This window comes from Mytilus californianus, unplaced genomic scaffold (genome assembly GCF_021869535.1).
Source record: "Mytilus californianus isolate M0D057914Y unplaced genomic scaffold, xbMytCali1.0.p SCAF_9, whole genome shotgun sequence".
Classification (NCBI taxonomy): domain Eukaryota; kingdom Metazoa; phylum Mollusca; class Bivalvia; order Mytilida; family Mytilidae; genus Mytilus; species Mytilus californianus.
Window position 1 is genome coordinate 57,214,263 of NW_026262745.1, and position 22,367 is coordinate 57,236,629.

Sequence of the window (22,367 nt, forward strand, 5' to 3'; positions counted from 1 at the left end):
AGGGGGATTTGACAATTAGAATCAAAGTATACATCTGTCTACCAGGCCATATTTTCAAATTGATCTTGAATAATTGAAAATTGCTGTTAAGGACCTTCCCTGAACGAGCAAGAATTCTTGCGAGTTTGGCTATATTTTGGTCCACATTTCCAGAGATGAAAATGTGTTAAATATGACTGAACAGACAGATGGAAAGTAATGGTGACCTTTTTGGCCATATAAGCAATTACATCTCGGAAGGGTGCCATTGAACCCTTATGAATCAAATATAGAGGTATAGGGGGAGGGTTGAGATCTAAAAAAACATGTTTAACCCCGCCGCATTTTTGCGCCTGTCCCAAGTCAGGAGCCTCTGGCCTTTGTTAGTCTTGTATCGTTTTTAATTTTAGTTTCCTGTGTATAATTTTGAGTTTAGTATGACGTCCATTATCACTGAACTAGTACATGTAGTATACATGTACATATTTGTTTAGGGGCCAGCTGAAGGACGCCTTCGGGTGCGGGAGTTTCTCGCTGCATTGAAGACCCATTGGGGGCCTTCGGCTGTTGTCTGCTTTATGGTCGGGTTGTTGTCTCTTTGACACATTCCCCATTTCCATTCTCAATTTTATGAATCAAATTGATTTTACTTAACAAACACCATAAAATGTACTCATTCAGATATGCAACTGTAATATTTACACGTACTGGACGTTAAACACTAATTCAACACCATCCCCAAAATACTTTTTATCAACATCCATTCTACGGCCAATTTAAAGGTTGTAAATGCAAAAACGAGATAATACATATATTTTGTTTCGTTATTATAATATATTCCTATTCCTATATTTCCTAAAAATATATTCTGATCCCCAATTTGATAAAAATAAATCTTCTGTTCAAGCACAATCATGACAAAAAAAATATATTCTAAATCCAGATTTTTCTCATACCTTATAGTGTTAAACTTAAATTAATTGACAGCGTTGAAAAACTGAATAAAATTGTTTGCGCTTTGCGCCAAAAAAAATTGCTGACTTAGACTTAAAACCATACCCCCCCCCCCTTTTTTTTTAACTTAAATGGTTGCTCCGTTACTGTCATTATCTTTTGTTTCTTTTCTTTTCGTTTTGTTCCTTTTCTTTTCGTTGCATACTTTATATAGGGACCCTATGTTGACTAAATATCGATCGGACGGCAATGCCAAAAATAACTGAGTGACCTATAGAAGAAAGCCAAACACTTGAAATCTAATTATTAAAGTTTTTATAATGTTTAACTATACAGTCAGGGGACTTACTTAAATGAGTAATTTTCTAAATCACTGATTCAAGTAACATTATGTCCATAAAAGGTTGGAAGTAAGAGTTGTCTTTCTTTAATAATCACCTATTTAAGTAGTACAAATTAATCACTAGACTAAGTGATTTAATTTTATTGTAGTTTTAAATATAGAATACTAATGATCCAGGGACTAATTATGTTGCTAAAATTATCAGAACCAACATCTGTGTTGATAGGATGACCGGGTCATGTCAGGTGATGACCTTGTACTAAATCTAGGATAATGACATAAAAATCACTTGTTTAAGTATCATACATGTACCTCAATTTCCTTCCAAAAAATCATTTCTTTAAGTATCATTATTTTAATAACCCCCACTAATTTCAACATCCCCGAACAGTGAAATTTTGATCGCGAACAGTAGAATTTTATTACATAATCTATAAGATGAAACCTTGAATTTTACAGGAAAAATACTCCCACTGCTAGGAAAAATCTGTTAAGAAAGTATCAGTTCATTATGTAAAGCCATTTTTATAGCATTGTTTCAACTAAAATAGAATTTGCAGCTAAATGATTGCATCAAAGGCATAAACCTTGCTGCTTAAAAGAAGCAAAAAGTTCATTTTTTTCAATTTTACTAATGAAAAGATATTATCTAAACCTATGTGTTTAAAATTTTGGTAAAACTACAAAATCACAATTTGTGACAAAACTTCGAATTTGTTACTTAAATAAGTGATTTAAAAATCACTTATTTCAATAAGTCCCCTGACTTTTATAGGAACATACCGTGTAGTTTTTTGTTTTTTATTTGTATTATTTTGTTCTGTCAAAAACTAACAAGATGATAGAAGAAAAAGACAGACAAGAACGGTTTCCACGTGATTTTATTACGTACATGTACCTTTCATGCCTTTTGCACATCTACCATTTTTGAAACATATATATAATTATATGTGATGTGTGCATATTGTTTTTTGTCTAATCAATATTACGAATAGAACAGTGGCGGATCCAGAAATTTTCATAAGTGGGGGCCCACTGACTGCCTAAGAGGGGGCCCGCTCCAGTCATGCTTCAGTGATTCCCTATATAATCAAGCAAATTTTTGCCACAAAAGAGGGGGCCCTGAAAAACCCTCTAAATCCGCCTATGTAGAATGTCCTTGTTCATAAAATATATACAGAATAACTGTCTTTAACATGTGTAACCTTAATTTGCTTCTCAATAACAATGTATTCTTGTATTTGTTCAGAACATATTGCCAAAAGAAATGTATCACATGATTATATTATATGATAAATATTCATACATCATTTATGTAAACACATTCATTGATAGTATAAATAGAAAGACATTATAAACCAGTCTGACAATGACGAATATTTTATCGTTATATATAATTAAATGCCAAAATTCTATTTCACCTTTATTATGTTGACTGATAAAAAAAACAGGTCAACGTTTATTTAAATTTTTGATGTCAATCATTCGATACGTCTTGTAACAACCTAGTTATTCATAATTAAATGGATGTGTGTCTTAATATGTGACCGTTATTTGACAAGATCCAATTCAAAATAAGTTGTCTTACCTCAATAAACAATAATAAACAATGGCGGAAAAAGATCTGCTGATCCGTGACCAGAGATTACAGAAGATACATATATGTCTCTACGCGATCAAAAATAGTACATTCGTTATCCTGGTTCCCGGTACTACGTTCCAGGTATTAGCTAATAGCCATACGCTGTTGGACTGAATATTGCGATCAGGAACCAGTCTATACATTCGTCTTCTCCTTAGACCTTCCGGTAAGGAATTTACCTCATACTTGAGTGAATTAAACTCGGTAAAAACAAGAGGCTTCTCCATTGAATAAAAGTAAATAATAACCAAATATTTATATTTCCAGTTGGAGTGGAAGTAAGCTATGATTAGTTCCTTTACAGGATAAACAGCTGATTATTGTCGGCATATATAAGGGACTTATCATTTTTTATCTGGGAAGGGGGGGGGGGGGGGGGGGGGGGGCTGGTCAAAATGCAGGGGGGATCAAGTTTTTTTCTGTATGTGGAAAAGGGGGGTTCAAATTTTTTATAAATTCAAAGTGGGGGATCAATATTTTTTGCACATGGAAATTAGTAGTTCAAGAGACAAAATATCAAGAAGAACATTATAAAACAGTCAAATCGAAAATATATCTTTAACACCATTCATATACAATTAAGTAAGACATCACAAGACGTTGGTGATGTAGGAAGCTGCCATTTTGTCCCATATAAAATGCATAGGTGCTTCATAGTCCGAATTATTCAGTCGTTATATTTCACTCACTTCGATCACTAAATTGACAAGCATTACTGCCAAGTTTTGTTATAATCAGCTTAATAGTTTGAGAGAAATTAAGTATAAATTAAAACGAAATCTGCATGCAGCGATTCGTGCAAAATTTTGTCCAAAAATACAAATCACGCTACATCATGAAAGAATATAGTGTAGAGCAATATCTTCTCCAATAAATTATTAAATATTGCATACAAACAGTTGAATATTGATACAAAAGATGATTCTGAGATGATGAACAACCCTTATGTATCTTTTTGTTTTCATTACAAGATCCCTTTGACTCCATTTATACTCCCTCAAAATTTGTACTTATGAGGCTAATATATCTAAATTTTGAGGTTACTATCACACATTTATGAATGAAATGTGACAATAAATGAGTAATTAAATAGACTATTTTCATATTACCGACTTTTGACTCTGGATTATATAATTTGTCGACTGGTTACCTTGGACATCATGGTACCAAGTCAGGTAAGAGCAAGCTAAAGAAGTAAAACCAAGCTTTCAATCGGTACAATTTTGGGGGAAAATTACGGTAAGCGGAAGAAGGGATCCCGTAGACCGCCCTACGTCACGAATCATGAATTATGCATATTCTATTTATAGGCTTTTTATAAACGATTCTGAAAATACTAATGCTAAAAATAGAATATTCTCAACATGTAAAACTATCTAAAAAAAAACGATGCAAAATCATTAACTTTCATGTAACACTCAGGTGAATTTGCTTTATTTATTTTTTTTATCACATGAAAAATAAGAAAACGTACCGCATTACATTGTGCCCTCTTTAAGCAAATACAGATTCCTTTTTAAAATACATGATATTTCATATATATATGACAAACAGTAGTGGTGCCTTAATTATGTTGTAAAGACCTGCAAATGTCCCATGCACGTGGTCCCATGGCTTTGAATATACTATGGAGTTAATAATATTTTTATTATCCGCTTAAAAGAGTACTTTGATGTAGGCAAATTGAAAAAAAAATGTAGCTTACACGTACATGTACTAAGGCACGAGAAATTTTCTTTACGGGAGTGTGAGGGGGTGGTGGGGGTCTGGTCTGCGTTTAAAGAAACGAATTAATCTGGCCTTCATTTTGACAATTAAAAAAATCGGGCCTAGTATACAGTTGCTCAAAGACAATTCTGAATTCATCTTCAATAGGCATGTATGATGTTGAATAATAAATTCTGGCTTTGGATTGATTGAAAAAAAAAAATTGCTAGGTTTGCATTTGAATAAAAAATAAATCTGTCTCGATATAAAACATCTACTAAAGGACGTTCAAAGGATCCCCTGGGCCGTCTACAGGACCCCCTGTTGTCTGAACATTCTACTATAGGGCGTTCTATAGGAACCCTTGTTAATTGTTTATAATGAAGCTACTATTAGGGCGTTCTACAGGATCCCCTGGGCGGTCTACATGATCCCCTGTTGTCTGAACATTATATATCTACTATAGAACGTTCTATAGGATCCCTTGTTGTTTGTTTGTCATGTATATACTATAGGGCGTACTACAGGATCCCCTGGGCGGTCTACAAGATCCCCTGTTGTCTAAACATTATATATATACTATAGGACGTTCTATAAGATCCCCTGTTGATTGTTTTTCATTTTTATACTATAGGGTCGTTCTACAGGATCCAATGTTGTTTGAAAATTATGCATCTAAGATAGGACCTTCTATAGGTTCCCCTGTTGTTTGTTTATCATGTATATAAGGCGTTCTATAGGATCCCTTGGGCGGTCTGCAGGATCCCCTGTTTTTTCAACATTATATATCTACTATATATATAGGATGTTCTATAGGATCCCCTGTTGTTTGTTTTTCATGTATATACTATAGGGCGTTCTACAGGATCCCCTGGGCGGTCTACTGGGTCCCCTTTTGTTAAAAAATTATGCATCAAAGATAGGAAATTCTATAGGTTCCGCTGTTGTTTGTTTATTATGTATATACTATAGGGTTTTCTACAGGATCCCCTGGGCGGCCTACAGGATACCCTGTTGTTTTAACATTATATATCTACTATAGGACGTTCTATATGATCTTCTGTTGTTTGTTTTTCAGGTATATACTACAGTGCGTTCTACAGGATCCCCTGGGCGGTCTACAGGATCCCCTGTTGTTTGAAAATTATGCATCTTAGATAGAACCTTCTATAGGTTCCCCTGTAGTTTGTTTATCATGTATATACTATAGGGCTTTCTATAGGATCCCTTGGGTGGTCTGCAGGATCCCTTGGGCGGTCTGCAGGATCCCCTGTTTCTCAACATTATATATCTACTATAGGACGTTGTATATAGGATCCGCTGTTGTTTGGTTTTCATGTATATACTACAGGGTGTTCTACAGGATCCCCTGGACGGTCTACAGGATCCCCTGTTGTTTAAAAATTATGCATCTGAGATAGGACCTTCTATAGGTTCCCCTGTTGTTTGTTTATCATGCATATACTATAGAGCTTTCAGGATCCCTTGGGCGGTCGGCAGGATCCCCTGTTTTCTCAACATTATATATCTACTATAAGACGTTATATAGGATCCCCTGTTATTTGTTTTTCATGTATATACTATAGGGCGTTCTACAGGATCCCCTGGGCGGTCTACAGGATACCCTGTTGTCTGAACATTATATATCTACTATAGGACGTTTTATAGGATGGACTGTTGTTTGTTTTTCATGTATATACTACAGTGCGTTCTACAGGATCCCATGGACGGTCTACAGGATCCCCTGTTGTTTAAGAATTATGCATCTGAGATAGGACCTTCTATAGGTTCCCCTGTTGTTTATTCAACGTGTATATACTATAGGGCTTTTAGGATCCCTTGTGCGGTCTGCAAGATCCCCTGTTTTCTCAACATTATATATTTACTATAAGACATTCTATAGGATCCTCTGTTGTTTGTTTTTCATGTATATACTATAGGGCGTACTACAGGATCCCCTAGACTGTCTACAGGATCCCCTGTTATCTGAACATTATATATCTACTATAGGACGTTCTATAAGATCCCCTGATGATTGTTTTTCATTTTTATACTATATGGCGTTCTACAGGATCCCCTATTGTTTGAAAATTATGCATCAAAGATAGGACCTTCTATAGGTTCCCCTGTTGTTTGTTTATCATGTATATAAGGCGTTCTATAGGATCCCTTGGGCGGTCTGCAGGATCCCCTGTTTTCTCAACATTATATATCTACTATAAGACGTTCTATAGGATCTCCTGTTATTTGTTTTTCATGTATATACTATAGGGCGTGCTACAGGATCCCATGGGCGGTCTACAGGATCCCCTGTTGTCTTAACATTATATATCTACTATAGAACGTTCTATAAGACCCCCTGTTGATTTTTTTTTGATGTATATACTATAGGGCGTTCTACAGGATCACCTGGACGGTCTACAAGATCCCCTGTTGTTTGAAAATTATGCATCTAAGATAGGACCTTCTATAGGTTCCCCTGTTGTTTGTTTATCATGTATATACTATAAGGCTTTCTATAGGATCCCTTGGTCGGTCTGCAGGATCCCCTGTTTTTTCAACATTATATATCTACTATAGGACGTTGTATAGGATCCCCTGTTGTTTGTTTTTCATGTATATACTATAGGGCGTTCTACAGGATCCCCTGGGCGGTGTACAGGATCCCCTTTTGTTAAAAAATTATGCATCAGAGATAGGAAATTCTATAGGTTCCCCTGTTGTTTGTTTATTATGTATATACTATAGGGTTTTCTACAGGATCCCCTGGGCGGCCTACAGGATACCCTGTTGTCTGAACATTATATTTACTATAGGACGTTGTAAAGGATCTTCTGTTGTTTGTTTTTCATGTATATACTACAGTGCGTTCTACAGGATCCCCTGGACGGTCTACAGGATCCTCTGTTGTTTAAGAATTATGCATCTGAGATAGGACCTTCTATAGGTTCCCCTGTTGTTTATTCAACGTGTATATACTATAGGGCTTTTAGGATCCCTTGTGCGGTCTGCAAGATCCCCTGTTTTCTCAACATTATATATTTACTATAAGACGTTCTATAGGATCCTCTGTTGTTTGTTTTTCATGTATATACTATAGGGCGTACTACAGGATCCCCTAGAATGTCTACAGGATCCCCTGTTGTCTGAACATTATATATCTACTTTAGGACGTTCTATAAGATCCCCTGATTATTGTTTTTCATTTTTATACTATATGGCGTTCAACAGGATCCCCTGTTGTTTGAAAATTATGCATCAACGATAGGACCTTCTATAGGTTCCCCTGTTGTTTGTTTATAATGTATATAAAGCGTTCTATAGGATCCCTTGGGCGGTCTGCAGGATCCCCTGTTTTTTTAACATTATATATTTACTATAGGACGTTCTATAGGATCCCGTTGTTTTTTTATCATGTATATACTATAGGGCTTTCTATAGGATCCCCTGGGCGGTCTGCAGGATCACCGTTTGTTTTAAAATTATGCATCTGGGATAGGAACTTCTATAGGTTCCCCTATTGTTTTTCTATCATGTATATACTATAAGGCTTTCTACAGGATCCCCAGGGAAGTCTATAGGATCCCCTGTTGTCTGAACATTATATATCTACAATAGGACGTTTTATAGGATCGACTGTTGTTTGTTTTTCATGTATATACTATAGGGTTTTCAGGATCCCTCGGGCGGTCGGCAGGATCCCCTGTTTTCTCAACATTATATATTTACTATAAGACGTTATATAGGATCCCCTGTTGTGTGTTTATCATGTATATACTATAGTGCGTTCTACAGGATCCCCTGGGCGGTCTACAGGATCCCCTGTTGTCTGAACATTATATATCTACTAAAGGACGTTGTATAGGATCCGCTATGGTTTGGTTTTCATGAATATACTAATGGGTGTTCTACAGGATCCCCTGGACGGTCTTCAGGATCCCCTGTTGTTTAAAAATTATGCATCTGAGTTAGGACCTTCTATAGGTTCCCCTGTTGTTTGTTTTTCATGCATATACTATAGGGATTTCAGGATTCCTTGGGCGGTCTGCAGGATCCCCTGTTTTCTCAACATTATATATCTACTATAATCGTTATATAGGATACCCTGTTGTTTGTTTTTCATGTATATGCTATAGGTCGTTCTACAGGATCCCCTTTTGGTAAAAAATTATGCATCAGAGATAGGAAATTCTATAGGTTCCCCTAATGTTTGTTTATTATGTATATACTATAGGGTTTTCTACAGGATCCCCTATGCGGCCTATAGGATACCCTGTTGTCTGTACATTATATTTACTATAGGACGTTGTAAAGGATCTTCTGTTGTTTGTTTTTCATGTATATACTACAGTGCGTTCTACAGGATCCCCTGGCCGGTCTACAGGATCCTCTGTTGTTTAAAAATTATGCATCTGAAATAGGACCTTCAATAGGTTCCCCTGTTGTTTGTTTATCATGTATATACTATAGGGCTTTCAGGATCCCTTGGGCGGTCTGCAGGATCCCCTGTTTTCTAAACATTATATATCTACTATAAGACGTTCTATAGGATCCCCATTTGTTTGTTTTTCATTTATATACTATAGGACGTACTACAGGATCCCCTAGACTGTATACATGATCCCCTAGACTGTCTACAGGATCCCCTGTTGTCTGAAAATTATATATCTACTATAAGACGTTCTATAAGATCCCCTGATGATTGTTTTTTCATTTTTATACTATATAATGTTCTACAGGATCCCCTGTTGTTTGAAAATTATGCATCAAAGATAGGACCTTCTATAGGTTCCCCTGTTGTTTGTTCTTCATGTATATACTACAGTGCGTTCTACAGGATCCCCATGACGGTCTACAGGATCCTCTGTTGTTTAAAAATTATGCATCTGAGATAGGACCTTCAATAGGTTCCCCTGTTGTTTGTTTATCATGTATATACTATAGGGCTTTCAGGATCCCTTGGGCGGTCTGCAGGATCCCCTGTTTTCTCAACATTATATATCTACTATAAGACGTTCTATAGGATCCCCTTTTGTTTGTTTTTCATGTATATGCTATAGGACGTACTACAGGATCCCCTGGGCGGTCTACAGGATCCCCTGTTGTCTGAACATTATATATCTACTAATGGACGTTCTATAATATCCCCTGTTGATTGTTTTTCATTTTTGTACTATAGAGCGTTCTACAGGATTCCTTGGATGGTCTACAGGATCCCCTGTTGTTTGAAAATTATGCATCTAAGATAGGACCTTCTATAGGTTTCCTGTTGTTTGTTTATCATGTATATAAGACGTTCTATAGGATCCCTTGGGCGGTCGGCAGGATCCCTTGTTTTCTCAACATTATATATCTACTATAAGACGTTCTATAAGATCCCCTGATGATTGTTTTTTCATTTTTATACTATATAGCGTTCTACAGGATCCCCTGTTGTTTGAAAATTATGCATCAAAGATAGGACCTTCTATAGGTTCCCCTGTTGTTTGTTCTTCATGTATATACTATAGGGCTTTTAGGATCCCTTGGGCGGTCTGCAGGATCCCCTGTTTTCTCAACATTATATATTTGCTATAAGACGTTCTATAGGATCCCTTGTTGTTTGTTTTTCATGTATATACTATAGGGCTTTCAGGATCCCTCGGGCGGTCGGCAGGATCCCCTGTTTTCTCAACATTATATATTTACTATAAGACGTTATATAGGATCCCCTGTTGTTTGTTTATCATGTATATACTATAGTGCGTTCTACAGGATCCCCTGGGCGGTCTACAGGATCCCCTGTTGTCTGAACATTATATATCTACTATAGAACGTTCTATAAGATCCGCTATGGTTTGATTTTCATGTATATACTAATGGGTGTTCTACAGGATCCCCTGGACGGTCTTCAGGATCCCCTGTTGTTTAAAAATTATGCATCTGAGATAGGACCTTCTATAGGTTCCCCTGTTGTTTGTTTTTCATGCATATACTATAGGGCTTTCAGGATTCCTTGGGCGGTCGGCAGGATCCCCTGTTTTCTCAACATTATATATCTACTATAATCGTTATATAGGATCCCCTGTTGTTTGTTTTTCATGTATATACTATAGGGCGTTCTAGAGGATCCCCTTTTGGTAAAAAATTATGCATCAAAGATAGGAAATTCTATAGGTTCCCCTAATGTTTGTTTATTATGTATATACTATAGGGTTTTCTACAGGATCCCCTGGGCGGCCTATAGGATACCCTGTTGTCTGAACATTATATTTACTATAGGACGTTGTAAAGGATCTTCTGTTGTTTGTTTTTCATGTATATACTACAGTGCGTTCTACAGGATCCCCTGGCCGGTTTACAGGATCCTCTGTTGTTTAAAAATTATGCATCTGAAATAGGACCTTCAATAGGTTCCCCTGTTGTTTGTTTATCATGTATATACTATAGGGCTTTCAGGATCCCTTGGACGGTCTGCAGGATCCCCTGTTTTCTAAACATTATATATCTACTATAAGACGTTCTATAGGATCCCCTTTTGTTTGTTTTTCATGTATATACTATAGGACGTACTACAGGATCCTCTAGACTGTATACAGGATCCTCTAGACTGTCTACAGGATCCCCTGTTGTCTGAACATTATATATCTACTATAAGACGTTCTATAAGATCCCCTGATGATTGTTTTTTCATTTTTATACTATATAATGTTCTACAGGATCCCCTGTTGTTTGAAAATTATGCATCAAAGATAGGACCTTCTATAGGTTCCCCTGTTGTTTGTTCTTCATGTATATACTACAGTGCGTTCTACAGGATCCCCATGACGGTCTACAGGATCCTCTGTTGTTTAAAAATTATGCATCTGAGATAGGACCTTCAATAGGTTCCCCTGTTGTTTGTTTATCATGTATATACTATAGGGCTTTCAGGATCCCTTGGGCGGTCTGCAGGATCCCCTGTTTTCTCAACATTATATATCTACTATAAGACGTTCTATAGGATCCCCTTTTGTTTGTTTTTCATGTATATGCTATAGGACGTACTACAGGATCCCCTGGGCGGTCTACAGGATCCCCTGTTGTCTGAACATTATATATCTACTAATGGACGTTCTATAATATCTCCTGTTGATTGTTTTTCATTTTTGTACTATAGAGCGTTCTACAGGATTCCTTGGATGGTCTACAGGATCCCCTGTTGTTTGAAAATTATGCATCTAAGATAGGACCTTCTATAGGTTTCCTGTTGTTTGTTTATCATGTATATAAGACGTTCTATAGGATCCCTTGGGCGGTCGGCAGGATCCCTTGTTTTCTCAACATTATATATCTACTATAAGACGTTCTATAAGATCCCCTGATGATTGTATTTTCATTTTTATACTATATAGCGTTCTACAGGATCCCCTGTTGTTTGAAAATTATGCATCAAAGATAGGACCTTCTATAGGTTCCCCTGTTGTTTGTTCTTCATGTATATACTATAGGGCTTTTAGGATCCCTTGGGCGGTCTGCAGGATCCCCTGTTTTCTCAACATTATATATTTACTATAAGACGTTCTATAGGATCCCTTGTTGTTTGTTTTTCATGTATATACTATAGGGCTTTCAGGATCCCTCGGGCGGTCGGCAGGATCCCCTGTTTTCTCAACATTATATATTTACTATAAGACGTTATATAGGATCCCCTGTTGTTTGTTTATCATGTATATACTATAGTGCGTTCTACAGGATCCCCTGGGCGGTCTACAGGATCCCCTGTTGTCTGAACATTATATATCTACTATAGAACGTTCTATAAGATCCGCTATGGTTTGATTTTCATGTATATACTAATGGGTGTTCTACAGGATCCCCTGGACGGTCTTCAGGATCCCCTGTTGTTTAAAAATTATGCATCTGAGATAGGACCTTCTATAGGTTCCCCTGTTGTTTGTTTTTCATGCATATACTATAGGGCTTTCAGGATTCCTTGGGCGGTCGGCAGGATCCCCTGTTTTCTCAACATTATATATCTACTATAATCGTTATATAGGATCCCCTGTTGTTTGTTTTTCATGTATATACTATAGGGCGTTCTAGAGGATCCCCTTTTGGTAAAAAATTATGCATCAAAGATAGGAAATTCTATAGGTTCCCCTAATGTTTGTTTATTATGTATATACTATAGGGTTTTCTACAGGATCCCCTGGGCGGCCTATAGGATACCCTGTTGTCTGAACATTATATTTACTATAGGACGTTGTAAAGGATCTTCTGTTGTTTGTTTTTCATGTATATACTACAGTGCGTTCTACAGGATCCCCTGGCCGGTCTACAGGATCCTCTGTTGTTTAAAAATTATGCATCTGAAATAGGACCTTCAATAGGTTCCCCTGTTGTTTGTTTATCATGTATATACTATAGGGCTTTCAGGATCCCTTGGACGGTCTGCAGGATCCCCTGTTTTCTAAACATTATATATCTACTATAAGACGTTCTATAGGATCCCCTTTTGTTTGTTTTTCATGTATATACTATAGGACGTACTACAGGATCCCCTAGACTGTATACAGGATCCTCTAGACTGTCTACAGGATCCCCTGTTGTCTGAACATTATATATCTACTATAAGACGTTCTATAAGATCCCCTGATGATTGTTTTTTCATTTTTATACTATATAGCGTTCTACAGGATCCCCTGTTGTTTGAAAATTATGCATCAAAGATAGGACCTTCTATAGGTTCCCCTGTTGTTTGTTCTTCATGTATATACTACAGTGCGTTCTACAGGATCCCCTGGACGGTCTACAGGATCCTCTGTTGTTTAAAAATTATGCATCTGAGATAGGACCTTCAATAGGTTCCCCTGTTGTTTGTTTATCATGTATATACTATAGGGCTTTCAGGATCCCTTGGGCGGTCTGCAGGATCCCCTGTTTTCTCAACATTATATATCTACTATAAGACGTTCTATAGGATCCCCTTTTGTTTGTTTTTCATGTATATGCTATAGGACGTACTACAGGATCCCCTAGACTGTATACAGGATCCTCTAGACTGTCTACAGGATCCCGTGTTGTCTGAACATTATATATCTACTATAAGACGTTCTATAAGATCCCCTGATGATTGTTTTTTCATTTTTATACTATATAGCGTTCTACAGGATCCCCTGTTGTTTGAAAATTATGCATCAAAGATAGGACCTTCTATAGGTTCCCCTGTTGTTTGTTCTTCATGTATATACTATAGGGCTTTTAGGATCCCTTGGGCGGTCTGCAGGATCCCCTGTTTTCTCAACATTATATATTTACTATAAGACGTTCTATAGGATCCCCTGTTGCTTGTTTTTCATGTATATACTATAGGGCGTTTTACAGGATCCCCTGGGCGTTCTACAGGATCCCCTGTTGTCTGATCATTATATGTCTATTAAAGGACGTTCTATAAGACCCCCTGTTGATTGGTTTTGATGTTTATACTATAGGGCGTTCTACAGGATCCCCTGGACGGTCTACAAGATCCCCTGTTGTTTGAAAATTATGCATCTAAGATAGGACCTTCTATAGGTTCCCCTGTTGTTTGTTTATCATGTATATACTATAAGGCTTTCTATAGGATCCCTTGGTCTGTCTGCAGGATCCCCTGTTTTCTCAACATTATATATCTACTATAGGACGTTGTATAGGATTCCCTGTTGTTTGCTATTCATGTATATACTATAGGGCGTTCTACAGGATCCCCTGGGTGGTCTACAGGATCCTCTTTTGTTAAAAAATTATGCATCAGAGATAGGAAATTCTATAATTTCCCCTGTTGTTTGTTTATCATGTATATACTATAGGGTTTTCTACAGGATCCCGTGGGCGGCCTACAGGATACCCTGTTGTCTGAACATTATATATCTACTATAGGACGTTGTATAGGATCTTCTGTTGTTTGTTTTTCATTTCTTTACTATAGGGCGTTCTACAGGATCCCATGGATGGTCTACAGGATCCCCTGTTGTTTGAAAATTATGCATCTAAGATAGGACCTTCTATAGGTTCCCCTGTTGTTTGTTTTTCATGCATATACTATAGGGTTTTCTACAGGATCACCTGGGCTGCCTACAGGATACCCTGTTGTCTAAACATTATATATCTACTATAGGACGTTCTATAGGATCTTCTGTTGTTTGTTTTTCATTTATATACTACAGTGCGTTCTACAGGATCCCCTTGACGGTCTACAGGATCCTCTGTTGTTTAAAAATTATGCCTCTGAGATAGGACCTTCTATAGGTTCCCCTGTTGTTTGTTTATCATGTATATACTATAGGTCTTTCAGGATCCCTTGGGCGGTCTGCAGGATCCCCTGTTTTCTCAACATTATATATTTACCATAAGACGTTCTATAGGATCCCTTGCTGTTTGTTTTTCATGTAAACACTATAGGGCGTACTACAGGACTCCCTAGGCTGTCTACCTGATCCCCTGTTGTCTGAACATGATATATCTACTATAGGACGTTCTATAAGACCCCCTGTTGATTGTTTTTCATGTTTATACTATATGGCGTTCTACAGGATCCCCTGGACGGTCTACATGATCCCCTGTTGTCTGAACATTATATATCTACTATAGAACGTTCTATAAGATCCCCTGTTGATTGTTTTTCATTTTTGTACTATAGAGCGTTCTACAGGATCCCTTTGACGGTCTACAGGATCCTCTGTTGTTTGAAAATTATGCATCTAAGATAGGACCTTCTATAGGTTCCCCTGTTGTTTGTTTATCATGTATATAAGGCGTTCTATAGGATCCCTTTGGCGGTCGGCAGGATCCCTTGTTTTCTCAACATTTTATATCTACTATAAGACGTTCTATAAGATCCCCTGTTGTTTGTTTTTCATGTATATACTATAGGGCGTACTACAGGATCCCCTGGGCGGTCTACAGGATCCCCTGTTGTCTGAACATTATATATCTACTAATGGACGTTCTATAATATCCCCTGTTGATTGTTTTTCATTTTTGTACTATAGAGCGTTCTACAGGATTCCTTGGATGGTCTACAGGATCCCCTGTTGTTTGAAAATTATGCATCTAAGATAGGACCTTCTATAGGTTTCCTGTTGTTTGTTTATCATGTATATAAGACGTTCTATATGATCCCTTGGGCGGTCGGCAGGATCCCTTGTTTTCTCAACATTATATATCTATTATAAGACGTTCTATAGGATCCCCTGTTGTTTGTTTTTCATGTATATACTATAGGGCGTACTACAGGATCACCTGGGCGGTCTGCAGGATCCCCTGTTGTCTTAACATTATATATCTACTATAAGACGTTCTATAGGTTCCCCTGTTGATTGTTTTTCATGTTTATACTATACGGCGTTCTACAGGATCCCCTGGACGGTCTACAGGATCCCTGTTGTTTGACAATTATGCATCTAAGATAGGGTCCTCTATAGGTTCCCCTGTCGTTTTTTTATCATGTATATACTATAGGGTTTTCTACAGGATCCCCTGGGCGGCCTACAGGATACCCTGTTGTCTGAACATTATATATCTACTATAGGACGTTGTACATGTATAAGATCTCATGTTGTTTGTTTTTCATGTATATACTATAGGGCGTTCTACAGGATCCCATGGGCGGTCTACAGGATCCCCTGTTTTCTTAACATTATATATCTACTATAGGACGTTCTATAAGACCCCCTATTGATTGTTTTTGATGTTTATACTATAGGGCGTTCTACAGGATCCCCTGGACGGTCTACAAGATCCCCTGTTGTTTGAAAATTATGCATCAAAGATAGGACCTTCTATAGGTTCCCCTGTTGTTTGTTTATCATGAATATACTATAAGGCTTTCTATAGGATCCCTTGGTTAGTTTGCAGGATCCCCTATTTTCTCAACATTATATATCTACTATAGGACGTTGTATAGGATCCCCTGTTGTTTGTTTTTCATGTATATACTATAGGTCGTTCTACAGGATCCCCTGGGCGGTCTACAGGATCCCCTTTTGGTAAAAAATTATGCATCAGAGATAGGAAATTCTATAGGTTCCCCTGTTGTTTGTTTATCATGCATATACTATTGGGTTTTCTACAGGATCCCCTGGGCGGCCTACAGGATACCCTGTTGTCTGAACATTATATATCTACTACAGGACGTTGTATAGGATCTTCTGTTGTTTGTTTTTCATGTATATACTACAGTGCGTTGTATAGGATCCCCTGGACTGTCTACAGGATCCCCTGGACGGTCTACAGGATCCCCTGTTGTTTAGAAATGATGCATCTGAGATAGGACCTTCTATAGGTTCCACTGTTGTTTGTTTATCATGTATATACTATAAGGCTTTCTATAGGATCCCTTGGTCGGTCTGCAGGATCCCCTGTTTTCTCAACATTATATATCTACTATAGAACGTTGTATAGGATCCTCTGTTGTTTGTTTTTAATGGATATACTATACAAACATTTATTCCAATAGAAAACTCCCTAAAAACACTTTTTCTCACGTTAATACTTATTTATCAGAATTATAGCCTTAAAGAAATCACTGCATAAACTCTAAGTTTTCTTTTACTGTTCATTTGATACCCCCTCCCCTGTTTCAATTTTTTAAAGAATTTGAAAACAAGACTTTAATTATTGCCAGCTTACCCTATTTGCATGTTTTCTGACATAAAATGCCTAGAACCTGTTTAAAACTGTTCTGATAACATATTGAAAGTATTTCAGAATACTGTAAATGTAATGTTTAGCAGTCAATCATTCCAACATTCAAGATTATATAAAGTATCAAATCCTGCATGTGTCTCCAGTCCACATTTTACTGTATGCCTATTTGTCAATGAAAGTTCACAATTTCTGCCTCAAATGGTCAGTTTAGAATTCTTGTCACAACAGTATCATCTCTAACCATATATCTGACATAATTTAGCTAAAATATGAGCTAGAAGTGTTAAAACAAAGCCATATTTGCAAAAGTTGTAAGTATGCAGATACCAGTCTGATGTATAAATTCACTTAAAATTTGATAGAAATGACTGCTAACATCTAATTTTTGCATAACTTCCAAGCACAGTTATTGTTTTCTATATAAAGACCTTTAAAATCATAAAATCATAGCATTTACAATTTAAATTATTTTTTTTTATGATCCAGGGGGTAGACAATTTTCTCTGTTTTTTGCCCCTGGGGCATCGAATTTCCTACATTATTCTGCTGTTTCTAGCAATATGGAATATTTAGTACATATTCAGGATAGAACACACTATTGTAAGTTTTGTTGAGATATTTTTGTATTTTAAGCTTGTATTTTTTATGCCACGGTGACAAAAAAGCAGATTTAGGCGTTAGAGCTTACTTTTGGGTTATTGACAGGACAAAAACACTCCACCAATAATATTCAGGAAGGATCTATGAGTTTCAATGACTGCGAAGAGTAAATATAAGCACTAATAAACAATTTAATTTACAAATATGCATATATTATGAATTTATTTTTGCATTCAGGGCTTTAAGTAAACTATGCATACTGTAAACTGAATTTATGCTGAGTCATCATAGTTAAGGCCCAGGATTTTCTCAATCTTCATGAAATATTTATAAAACTCCATATTTGAGTTAATTTCTTTAAAATCTGTGAGATAAACCAAATTTGGTTAAATTCTGTATGTTCTCTTTTTTTCACCCAATATAGGTTGCATTTCTGTAAATATTGACAATGCAATTTCCCATAGGAACTCCTTTTACGGCTAAAACTGTACCACTTTTACTATGAAGTTTTGAAAAAAATCATATCCTAGAATGGAAAGTTCATATGCACTACAATTTTTTTCAAAGGTCAAAATATAAGAGTTTAAACTAACACTAAATTTCTTAACTATCCCTACCTTGACTGTGGGATTACCATAGATTTCTATATAGACAATATGCATATGTATATTTACTGGTAACATTCCCAAGTTATGTCTCTATGAGATGAAACATAGAGATCATAACTGGGAACCAGTATGTAAACAAAATTAATTATCTATGAATATTCTATATCTCCCCAAAAGAGGCGTGGTTTGAGAAACAACTGTATTTACAAAGTGCAACCTATAGGGCGTTCTACAGGATCCCCTGGGCGGTCTACAGGATCCCCTGTTGTCTGAACATTATATATCTACTATAGGACGTTGTATAGGAACCGCTATGGTTTGGGTTTCATATATATACTACAGGGTGTTCTACAGGATCCCCTGGACGGTCTACAGGATCCCCTGTTGTTTAAAAATTATGCATCTGAGATATGACCTTCTATAGGTTCCCCTGTTGTTTGTTTATCATGCATATACTATAGGGCTTTCAGGATCCATTGGGCGGTCGGCAGGATCCCCTGTTTTCTCAACATTATATATCTATTATAATCGTTATATAGGATCCCCTGTTTGTTTTTCATGTATATACTATAGGGCGTTCTACAGGATCCCCTGGGCGGTCTACAGGATCCCCTGTTGTCTGAACATTATATATCTACTGTAGGACGTTTTATAGTATCGACTGTTGTTTGTTTTTTATGTATATACTACAGGGCGTTCTACAGGATCCCCTGGACGGTCTAAAGGATCCCCTGTTGTTCAAAAATTATGCATCTGAGATAGGACCTTCTATAGGTTCCCCTGTTGTTTGTTCATCGTGTATATACTATAGGGCTTTTGGGATCCCTTGGGCGGTCTGCAGGATCCCCTGTTTTCTCAACATTATATATTTACTATAAGACGTTCTATAGGATCCCCTGTTGTTTGTTTTTCATGTATATACTATAGGACGTACTACAGGATCCCCTAGACTGTATACAGGATCCCCTAGACTGTCTACAGGATCCCCTGTTGTCTGAACATTATATATCTACTATAAGACGTTCTAAAAGATCCCCTGATGATTGTTTTTTCATTTTTATACTATATAGCGTTCTACAGGATCCCCTGTTCTTTGTAAATTATGCATCAAAGATAGGACCTTTTATAGGTTCCCCTGTTGTTTGTTTATGATGCATATACTATAAGGCTTTCTATAGGATCCCCTGTTGTCTTAACATTATATATCTACTATAGGACGTTCTATAAGACCCACTGTTGATTGTTTTTGATGTTTATACCATAGGGCGTTCTACAGGATCCCCTGGATTGTCTACAAGATCCCCTGTTGTTTGAAAATTATGCATCAAAGATAGGACCTTCTATAGGTTCCCCTGTTGTTTGTTTATCATGAATATACTATAAGGCTTTCTATAGGATCCCTTGGTCGGTTTGCAGGATCCTCTGTTTTCTCAACATTATATATCTACTATAGAACGTTGTATAGGATCCCCTGTTGTTTGTTTTTCATGTATATACTATAGGGCGTTCTACAGGATCCCCTGGGCGGTCTACAGGATCCCCTTTTGTTAAAAAATTATGCATCAGAGATAGGAAATTCTATAGGTTCCCCTGTTGTTTGTTTATCATGTATATACTATAAGGTTTTCTACAGGATCCCATGGGCGGCCTACAGGATACCCTGTTGTCTGAACATTATATATCTACTACAGGACGTTGTAAAGGATCTTCTGTTGTTTGTTTTTCATGTATATACTACAGTACGTTGTATAGGATCCCCTGGACGGTCTACAGGATCCCCTGTTGTTTAAAACTGATGCATCTGAGATAGGACCTTCTATAGGTTCCCCTGTTGTTTGTTTATCATGTATATACTATAAGGCTTTCTATAGGATCCCTTGGTCGGTCTGCAGGATCCCCTGTTTTCTCAACATTATATATCTACTATAGAACGTTGTATAGGATCCCCTGTTGTTTGTTTTTAATGGATATTCTATAGGGCGTTCTACAGGATCCCCTGGGCGGTCTACAGGACCCCCTGTTGTCTGAACATTATATATCTACTATAGGACGTTGTATAGGAACCGCTATGGTTTGGTTTTCATGTATATACTACAGGGTGTTCTACAGGATCACCTGGACGGTCTACAGGATCCCCTGTTGTTTAAAAATTATGCATCTGAGATATGACCTTCTATAGGTTCCCCTGTTGTTTGTTTATCATGCATATACTATAGGTCTTTCAGGATCCCTTGGGCGGTCTGAAGGATCCCCTGTTTTCTCAACATTATATATTTACCATAAGACGTTCTATAGGATCCCTTGCTGTTTGTTTTTCATGTATACACTATAGGGCGTACTACAGGACCCCCTAGGCTGTCTACCTGATCCCCTGTTGTCTGAACATTATATATCTACTATAGGACGTTCTATAAGACCCACTGTTGATTGTTTTTCATGTTTATACTATAGGGCGTTCTACAGGATCCCTTGGACGGTCTACAGGATCCTCTGTTGTTTGAAAATTATGCATCTAAGATAGGACCTTCTATAGGTTCCCCTGTTGTTTGTTTATCATGTATATAAGGCGTTCTATAGGATCCCTTTGGCGGTCGCCAGGATCCCTTGTTTTCTCAACATTTTATATCTACTATAAGACGTTCTATAAGATCCCCTGTTGTTTGTTTTTCATGTATATACTATAGGGCGTACTACAGGATCCTTTGGGCGGTCTACAGGATCCCCTGTTGTCTGAACATTATATATCTATTAATGGACGTTCTATAATATCCCCAGTTGATTGTTTTTCATTTTTATACTATAGAGCGTTCTACAGGATCCCTTGGATGGTCTACAGGATCCCCTGTTGTTTGAAAATTATGCATCTAAGATAGGACCTTCTATAGGTTTCCTGTTGTTTGTTTATCATGTATATAAGACGTTCTATAGGATCCCTCAGGCTGTCGACAGGATCCCTTGTTTTCTCAACATTATATATCTATTATAAGACGTTTTATAGGATCCCCTGTTGTTTGTTTTTCATGTATATACTATAGGGCGTACTACAGGATCACCTGGGCGGTCTACAGGATCCCCTGTTGTCTTAACATTATATATCTACTATAAGACGTTCTATAGGATCCCCTGTTGTTTGTTTTTCATGTATATACTATAGGGCGTACTACAGGATCACCTGGACGGTCTACAGGATCCCTGTTGTTTGAAAATTATGCATCTAAGATAGGATCCTCTATAGGTTCCCCTGTCGTTTGTTTATCCTGTATATACCATAGGGTTTTCTACAGGGTCCCCTGGGCGGCCTACAGGATACCCTGTTGTCTGAAAATTATATATCTACTATAGGACGTTGTATAAGATCTCATGTTGTTTGTTTTTCATGTATATACTATAGGGCGTTCTACAGGATCCCATGGGCGGTCTACAGGATCCCCTGTTTTCTTAACATTATATATCTACAATAGGACGTTCTATAAGACCCCCTATTGATTGTTTTTGATGTTTATACCATAGGGCGTTCTACAGGATCCCCTGGATTGTCTACAAGATCCCCTGTTGTTTGAAAATTATGCATCAAAGATAGGACCTTCTATAGGTTCCCCTGTTGTTTGTTTATCATGAATATACTATAAGGCTTTCTATAGGATCCCTTGGTCGGTTTGCAGGATCCCCTATTTTCTCAACATTATATATCTACTATAGGACGTTGTATAGGATCCCCTGTTGTTTGTTTTTCATGTATATACTATAGGGCGTTCTACAGGATCCCCTGGGCGGTCTACAGGATCCCCTTTTGTTAAAAAATTATGCATCGGAGATAGGAAATTCTATAGGTTCCCCTGTTGTTTGTTTATCATGTATATACTATAGGGTTTTCTACAGGATCCCC

At 37.2% G+C, this 22,367-nt stretch overlaps 1 protein-coding gene across 1 annotated transcript in view; it reads left to right on the top strand.

Moving 5' to 3' along the window:
• The first annotated feature begins 2,885 nt into the window (after nucleotides 1-2,885).
• Nucleotides 2,886-22,367, top strand: part of LOC127715962 (uncharacterized) — a 30,106-nt gene continuing 10,624 nt past the window's right edge. The window contains exon 1 of the mRNA XM_052222065.1: nucleotides 2,886-2,999. Within this exon, the coding sequence (XP_052078025.1) occupies nucleotides 2,886-2,999 (114 nt within the window). The remainder of the gene's footprint in view (nucleotides 3,000-22,367) is intronic.